Source organism: Macaca fascicularis, chromosome 16 (assembly GCF_037993035.2).
Source record: "Macaca fascicularis isolate 582-1 chromosome 16, T2T-MFA8v1.1".
Lineage (NCBI taxonomy): Eukaryota > Metazoa > Chordata > Mammalia > Primates > Cercopithecidae > Macaca > Macaca fascicularis.
In genome coordinates this window covers 59,820,252-59,829,034 of record NC_088390.1, presented here as the reverse complement: position 1 = coordinate 59,829,034, position 8,783 = coordinate 59,820,252, and the positions used below count along the sequence as shown (strand labels likewise).

The 8,783-nt window shown below is 50.0% G+C and overlaps 1 protein-coding gene across 1 annotated transcript in view; it reads left to right on the top strand.

Annotated features, from left to right (window-relative positions):
• The first annotated feature begins 1,214 nt into the window (after nucleotides 1–1,214).
• CWC25 (CWC25 spliceosome associated protein homolog) overlaps nucleotides 1,215–8,783 on the top strand; it is a 33,540-nt gene continuing 25,971 nt past the window's right edge. Inside the window, exons 1-2 of the mRNA XM_045374873.3 lie at nucleotides 1,215–1,400; nucleotides 5,629–5,801. Of these exons, the coding sequence (XP_045230808.1) occupies nucleotides 1,383–1,400; nucleotides 5,629–5,801 (191 nt within the window). The 5' untranslated portion in view covers nucleotides 1,215–1,382. The remainder of the gene's footprint in view (nucleotides 1,401–5,628; nucleotides 5,802–8,783) is intronic.

Genomic DNA, 8,783 nt, shown 5'->3' with positions numbered 1-8,783 from the left:
CCCGGGAGGCGGAGCTTGCAGTGAGCTGAGATCCGGCCACTGCACTCCAGCCTGGGTGACAGAGCAAGACTCCGTCTCAAAAAAAAAAAAAAAAAAAAAAAAGAGATGGAGTCTCACTCTGTCACCCAGGCTGAACTACAGTGGCACAATCACGGCTCACTGTAGCTTCCATCTCCTGGACTCAAGTGATCCTCCTGCCTCAACCTTCCAAGTAGCTGGGATTATAGGTCTGTGCCACCATGCCCAGCACTATACACTATTTGAATAAAAAAGAGGGAGATTGGCCAGGCGCGGTAGCTCACGCCTGTAATCCTAGCACTTTGTATTTAGAAGATTTTAGAAATGTTAGAGAGCTGGCACCAAATAAGAATTCCTCCTGTCAGGCACGGTGGCGGCTCCAGCCTGTAATCCCAGCTCCTCTGGAGCCTGAAGTGGGAGCATCACTTGACTCTAGGAATCAAGATCAGCTTAACCGATATATTTAGACCCTGACCAACATAGAGACCCATTTCAAGAAAAATAAAATGTATCTAGTGTTTAATAATGTCATATTTAGGCTGGGTGCGGTGGCTCACGCCTGTAATCCCAGCACTTTTGGAGGCCAAGGCGGGCGGATCACGAGGTCAGGAGATTGAGACCATCTTGGCCGACATGGTGAAACCCCATCTCTACAAAAAAACCATAAAAAATTAGCGGATGTGGTGGCGCGTGCCTGTAATCCCAGCTACTTGGGAGGCTGAGCCAGGGGAATCGCTTGAATCTGGGAGGTAGAGGTTGCAGTGAGCTGAGATCGTGCCTGACATAAGGGGATTTGCTGTGAGTCAAGGTCTGAGGAAAGCGCCAGTTCGCAAAGCCATTTTGGAAAACTGGAGTGTGGGGGTGTGTGCAGGGTGAGGGGAGGAGGCGTACTCTGGTCCACGCTACGTCTAGCAGCGAGTTATGTGGAGCTTTTGAGCCGGATGCCCTGGTGCGCTGCCATGGCAACACAGCTGCGTGCAGAGGCCCACGGCAACCCATCACTGAACAGAGCTGTGGCGTTTCAACGGAGAGTTTGGGACATCAGACAAAGTGGCAACCAGAAGCAGCCAAAATGAGACCTCGACGGCAGAGGTCTCCACAGCGAAGCCTGGAACTCTGCGAAATCTGCACGCGACGCCACAGTCACACAGCGCGACAGAGCCCTGTACGTCATCGTTCCGCGACGCCGACGCGGTGAGATGACGCCCTCCCGGAAGTGGCCTGTAGGTCGGTATGTGAAACTGGCAGTCGACGGCTCCTGGGACAAGAGCCTGCGAGGTAGCCCCTGGACTATTTTTCTACGTATTCTCTTGATCCTGCCGAAGTCTTCCAGATCCGCGTAGTGAGGAATCGTCTCCACCATCATGGGGGGCGGAGACCTGGTGAGTGGAGGGAGGCCTGGGCGGGGGAGGACTGAGGCCGGGACGGAAATTGGCAGGGGGTGGGGGGTGGGGGTAGAGGAAGGAGTGGATAACCATAGCAACTCAGCTTTGCTTTCGCGGGGAGGGGGCCGTTGCCCTGAAGAGGGGATGGATCTTTAGGGCAATGGAGGGATGGGACTGAGGTTTGGGAAAGTCCGAGGTGTGTCGCGAACTGTGACAGGTGGTGTTTGTGTGTTTGTTGACTGCAGCCCTGCCGGCTGTAAATTCTGGGAATACCAGGGAGGGGGCGGATGGAGCCAAGGCTAGGAAAGGAGGTAGATATTGAGGACGTGTCACTACGCTTTGTTTTGTATATCTTGTCTTGCCACACAGCTGTCTTCCTTGGGTGGGAGTTCAGAGTCATGTCCTGGACTGAAGTAGGGGTGGTTTGTGCCCCATTCACCCTACCCTTAGCCATGCCCTGGGGTCCTTTTTTTTTTAAAAAAACGGAGTTTCTTGTTGCCCAGGCTGGAGTGCAGTGGCGCGATCTCGGCTCACTGCAACCTTCCCCTCTTGGATTCAAGCGAGTCTCCTGCCTCAGCGTCCCGAGTAGCTGGGATTACAGGCATGCTCCGCCACACCGGGCTAATTTTGTATTTTTAGTGGAGACAGGGTTTCTCCATGTTGGTCAGGCTGGTCTCGATCTCCTGACCTCTAGTGATCCACCCACCTTGGCCTCCCAAAGTGCTGGGGTTACAGGCGTGAGCCACTGTGCTGGGCCCTGGGGTCCTTTTTAAGCCTGAAGGGATCTTCCTGTCTATCTTTCTGACTTCCACACCTCCTTCAATGCTGGGTTCTGATGTGTAGTGGCTGAGCTTGCTTTTTAAATTCATACCACTTAATACAAGTTATGTGGCAATGTCTCTTACACTGAAACGTTCATTTGTAAAGGGCTAAGGCCCCAAATAGGGTAAATGTACCTACAAGAGCATGGTGCAAGGTTGGGAAAATGCCAGCCTCCCAAAAGTGGAACTAATTGAACCAGCAAGTAGATCAGCTTAGCGGCCTGCCCAGTAAACCTGTTAGTTCGTCATGTGTTCTCAATCACAGTGAGTGCCAGGACTCCATCCAGTTTGATCCAATTTAGTGTATTCTTCAGGTAACTGCATTTAAGGACAGGAAAGCTCTAATCTAGGGTTTCTCGACGTTAGCCCTCTTGACAGTTTGGCCTAGATAATTCTTTGGGGGGGTGTGGTAGTGGTGGTAGTTGGGCTCTCCTGTGCATTGTAGAATGTTTAGCAGCATCCCTGGCCTCTAGCCACTCGACTGGAGTCTGTCCACTAACACCTGCCTCCACCAGTTTTGACAGCCAAAAATGACTCTAGAAGTTTTTGTCCTTGAGAAGCAAAATAATCTATACTTGAGGCAGGGAGGACAAGATGGGAAGGGTTAGAGGGAGAAAGAGGCAGGGAGTGAGGGAGGAAGGACGGAAGGATGGATGGATGGTCGGACCAACTGACGGACCGATACACAACCGACCAACTCAATGACCTGACAAAGGGGAGAGGCAGGACAAGGAGGGGAAGAGAAAAGGAAGAAAAGGGAACTCTCATTGACTGAACATTTTCCACATGCCAAGTACCTTGTGGACATGATCTTATTTTCTTAACTGGTCTCCTGGTCTCAATCCTGGCCCTCTCCAGTCGATTCTTTTTTTTTTTAAGATGGAGTCTTGGCCAGGTGCGGTGGCTCATGCCTATAATCCCAGCACTTTGGGAGGCTGAGGCGGGTGGGTCACGAGGTCAGGAGTTCAAGACCAGCCTGGCCAAGATGGTGAAACCCCGTCTCTACTAAAAATACAAAAATTAGCTGGGAGTGGTGGCGGGTGCCTGTAATCCGAGCTACTTGGGAGGCTGAGGCAGGAGAATCGCTTGAACCCAGGAGGTGGAGGTTGTAGTGAGCCGAGATTGTACCACTGCACCTCTAGCCTGGGTGACAGAGTAAGACTCCGTTTAAAAAAAAAAAAAAAGTTAAAAAAAAGATGGAGTCACACTGGGCGCGGTGGCTCACGGCTGTAATCCCAGCACTTTAGGAGGCCTAGGTGGGCGGATCCTGAGGTCAGGAAATCAAGACCATCCTGGCCAACATGGTGAAACCCCATCTCTAGTAAAAATACAAAAATTGGCCGGGCACGGTGTCTCACGCCCATAATCCCAGCACTTTGGGAGGCCGAGGCAGGTGGATTACGAGGTCACGAGATTGAGACCATCCTGGCTAACACGGTGAAACCTGTCTCTACTAAAAACACACAAAAAATTAGCCGGTCATGGTGGCGTATGCCTGTAGTCCCAGCTACTCAGGAGGCTGAGGTAGGAGAATGGCGTGAACCTGGGAGTTGGAGCTTGCAGTGAGCTGAGAGTGTGCCTCTGCACTCTAGCCTAGGTGACAGAGCGAGACTCCATCTAAAAAAAAAAAAAAAAAAAAAAATTGGCCAGACATGCGGTGCATGCCTGTAATCCCTTTACATGGCTTATAAGGCCCTTATTCTGCTCCTTTTGCTCCTTTCTCACTTGGCTTCTTCTTGTGTCCCTGCCCCATCAGCTTGCCACATCTCCAGCCACACTGAATTATTCCTGCTATGTTCTTTCTCACCACTGGGACTGCATTTGTCTGTACTGTTCCTCTCTGGAAATCTGCCCCCCTCATCTCCCTTTCACATGTCACCAGGCTAGTTTATAATTGTCCTTAGATATTACTTACTCTGGGAAACTTTTCATTATTGGGAAAGTGCACCAAAGCAGTATCTGATGGGGAGGAGAGAGAGAAGTGTTCTTTGAGGGTGAATGGGGAGATCAGAATCAAGGAGAGATTCCTGGGAAGGAAAGTTGGAAGAGATTCTGGGTGGGTTGTAAACCATGCAAGTTTAGGGCAGGTGAAGTAGACCAAGGTAAGGTAGGTTGAGTTCCTAAGAATGAATGTCCATGCCAGGCATGGTAGCTCACGCCTGTAATCTCAGCACTTTGGGAGGCTGAAGCAGGCAGATCACCTGAGGTCGACAGTTTGAGACCAGCCTGACCCACATGGAGAAACCCTATCTCTACTAAAAATACAAAATTAGCCGAGCATGGTGGCTCATGCCTGTAATCAGCTACTCAGGAGGCTGAGGCAGATAATCACTTGAACCCAGGAGGCAGAGGTTGCCATGACCTGAGATCCTGCCATTGTACTCTAGCCTAGGCAATAAGAGCGAAACTCTGTCTCAAGAAAAAAAAAAAAAGACTGGGCACGGTGGCTCACTCCTGTAATCCCAGCAGTTTGGGAGGCCAAGGCAGGCAGATCATGAGGTCAGGCGTTTTGAGACCAGCCTAGCCAATATGGTGAAATCCCATCTCTACTAAAAAATACAAAAATTACTCAGGCATGGTGGCATACCTATAGTCCCAGCTACTCGGGAGGCTGAGGCAAGAGAATCACTGGAACCCGGGAGGTGGAGGGTGTAGTCAGCCGAGATCACTGCACTCCAGCCTGGGTGACAGAGCAAGACTAAAAGAATGAATATCCAGTGTCAGAAGTGCATGAGTTCTGTTCTCTTTCAAAATATGTGCCTTCCTGCTCATTACTGCATTCCTCCTGTCTTGTCATCACCAGCTCCAATTTAGGTATGGCTAGTGGAAGGATGACTTGTATGCTTTTAAGGTTAAAACTGTCTGAAGGGAACTCAGGAAAGACCTGTTCTATCCTGAAGCTTTCTTGTTGTTGTTGTTCTTGTTGTTTTGAGACAGAGTCTTGCTCTGTCGCCTAGGCTGTAGTACAGCGGCGCAATCTCGGCCCACTGCAACCTCCGCCTCCTGGTTCAGTGATTCTCCTGCCTCAGCCTCCTGAATAGCTGGGACTACATGCACACGTGCCACCACGCCCAGCTAATTTTTGTATTTCCAGTAGAGACGTTTCATCATTTTGGCCAGGCTGGTCTAAAACTCCTGATCTCAAGTGATCTGCCCGCCTCCGCTTCCCAAAGTGCTGGGATTATAGGTGTGAGCCACTGCGCCCGACCTGTCCTGAAGCTTTATACACTTGAACAACCTCCCCTTCCCCTCTAGATGTGTGAGAGATTATTGGAAGAAAACCTTGTCATTGTTGAAGACATCTTGCCTGCCTTGGGTATGGAAGGGTGGGTGAGGCAGGGCTAGTTACACCCGCCACTCAGTCACCCCTGGAGTTATTCTCACCTTCTTTTTATTTATCACAGAATCTGAAGAAGAGCTGGCACCCGCAGACCCTCCGGAATGTGGAGAAAGTGTGGAAGGCCGAGCAGAAGCATGAGGCTGAGCGGAAGAAGATTGAGGAGCTTCAGCGGGAGCTGCGAGAAGAGAGGGCCCGGGAAGAGATGCAGCGTTATGCCGAGGATGTTGGGGCCGTCAAGTAAGTGAGGAGCTGGGGGTGTCCTAGTGTGTAGGGAATTGCAGAGCTGTCCTGAGACGCATCATCCAGTTGTATAATAGCTGAGTGCTTAAGGGCATGGGTTTTAAAGCCGGACTAACCTGGATTCTAAGGTTGGCTTTGCATGTAGTAGCCGTGGAACTGTGATCAAATTTGAGAGACTTGGTTACTTCAGTAGGACCAGGGAGTGATAATACCCAACGCCTTCTTTTTTTTTTTTTTTTTTTTTGAGACGGAGTCTCACTCTACTGCCCAGGCTGGAGTGCAGTGGCCGGATCTCAGCTCACTGCAAGCTCCGCCTCCCGGGTTCACGCCATTCTCCTGCCTCAGCCTCCCGAGTAGTTGGGACTACAGGCGCCTGCCACCACGCCCGGCTAGTTTTTTGTATTTTTTTAGTAGAGACGGGGTTTCACCGTGTTAGCCAGGATGGTCTCGATCTCCTGACCTCGTGATCTGCCCGTCTCGGCCTCCCAAAGTGCTGGGATTACAGGCTTGAGCCACCGCGCCCGGCCCCAACGCCTTCTTAAGGTTTGTTGGGAGTCAAATGAGGTAACACGTAAGGACTTGCTGTAAGCTGAGCTCACGGTAGATGGCTGATAACAGTGATGAGGGATGGTTGCTCTACCCTGCTGCTCAGTATGTGTTGAGGCCGCAGTCCTGCCTTTGTTAATGTAGTTCAGGCTTGCTTGGGGGTGGCGGGACAGGGGGCAGGGAGTGAGGTCCCATGAGAGAAGGTGGATGGTATGCTTGTCAGTGAAAGCCGAGTGATTATGGCCAATCCCACTAGATTTTACCCTGCTTCAATTTCCTGTTGTATAATATAGGGTAGGAGTAGCAGATAATAACTACCCCATCCATCTCATAAAAGGAGATGGGAGTAAATATGTTTGAGAAAATAAAAAGCATACATTATGCAGTGTATTAAATCAGAATAAAATAAAATAACAGACTAAAATTGAAGACCAGGTGTGGTGGTTCATGCCCATGATCACTGCATTTTGGGAGGCTGAGAAATCACTTGAGCCCAGGAGTTTGAGACCAGTCTGGGTAATGTAGTGAGACTCCATCTCTGTTTAAAAATATATAGGCTGGGTGTGGCAGCTTATGCCTATAATCCCAGCACTTTGGGAGACTGAGGCATGCTGATCACTTGAGGCCAGGAGTTCCAGACCAGTCTGTAGTAGGAACCCATCTCTACAAAAAAGTAGAAAATAGCCAGGTGCGGTGGCTCACACCTGTCATCCCAGCACTTTGGGAGGCCGAGGCGGGCAGATCACTTGAGGTCAGGAGTTTGAGACCAGCCTGACCACCAACATGGTGAAACCCTGTCTCTATTAAAATAAAAAAATTAGCTGGGTGTGGTGGTGCACACCTGTAATCCCAGCTACTCAGGAGGCTGAGGCAGGAGAATTGCTCGAACCTAGGAGGCAAAAGTTTCAGTGAGCCGAGATCATGCTACTGCACTCCAGCCTAGGCGATAGAGTGAGAGTGCATCTCAAAAAAATGAACAAACAAAAAAAATACAAGCTGGGTGCAGTGGCTCACGCCTGTAATCCTAGCACTTTGGGAGGCCGAGGTGGGCGGATCACCTGAGGTCAGGAGTTGGAGACCAGCCTGGCCAACACGGTGAAACTCCATCTCTACTAAAAAAAAAAAAAAAAAATTACCTGGGTGTGGTAGCATGCATCTGTAGTCCTAGCTACTCAGGAAGCTAAGGCAAGAGAATCGCTGGAACCTGGAAGGTGTAGGTTGCAGGTTGCAGAGAGCTGAGATTGCGCCAGTGCACTCCAGCCTGGCGACAGAGCGAGACTCCGTCTCAAAAAAAAAAAAAAAAGGCCGGGCGCGGTGGCTCAAGCCTGTAATCCCAGCACTTTGGGAGGCCGAGATGGGCGGATCACGAGGTCAGGAGATCGAGACCATCCTGGCTAACACGGTGAAACCCCATCTCTACTAAGAAATACAAAAAATAGCCGGGCGAGGTGGCAGCACCTGTAGTCCCAGCTACTCGGGAGGCTGAGGCCGGAGAATGGCATGAACCCGGGAGGCGGAGCTTGCAGTGAGCTGAGATCCGGCCACTGCACTCCAGCGTGGGCTACAGAGCGAGACTCCGTCTCAAAAAAAAAAAAAAAAACAAAAAAAACAAACCAAGAACAAACAAACAAAAAAAACCCCAAAACTTAGCCAGGCATGGTGGCACATGCCTGTAATCCCAGCTACTTGGGAGGCTGAGGCAGGAGAATCACTTGAACTCAGGAGTTGGAAGTTGCAGTGAGCTGAGATCACGCCACTGCACTCCAGCCTGGGTGACAGAGTAAGACTTCGTCTCAATAAAAAAATAAAAAATAGAAAATAAAAGAAAGAGAGAGAAGGGAGGGAGGGAGGAAGGAAGGAAGGAAGGAAGGAAAAGTTAGCTGGGCATGGTAGCATGTGCCTGTAGTCCCAGCTACTTGGGAGGCTGAAGTAGGAGGATTGCTTGAGCCCAGGAGTTCGAAGCTACAGTGAGTTATGATTTTGCCACTGACTTTGGCCTGGGTAACAGAGTGAGACTCTGCGTCTAAGTAAATAAATAAATAAATAAATAAATAAGTAAAAATTGATTTTAGACTGAATACCCATTAGTCATATGCTGAGGTACTATCCAAAGGTAAAAATTGTTTTGAAATTTTTATTCACCAAAGCATTACACATCATGTGCTCAGTTTATCAGAAATTTGGGCTTTTGTGGAGTCTGATTAATGAGGTCAGAGTATAGATGCACAAGTGGGCCAGGCGCGGTGGCTCAAGCCTGTAATCCCAGCACTTTGGGAGGCCGAGACGGGCGGATCACGAGGTCAGGAGTTCGAGACCATCCTGGCTAACACGGTGAAACCCCGTCTCTTTTTTTTTTTTTTTTTTTTTTTTGAGACGGAGTCTCGCTGTGTCGCCCAGGCTGGAGTGCAGTGGCCGGATCTCGGCTCACTGCAA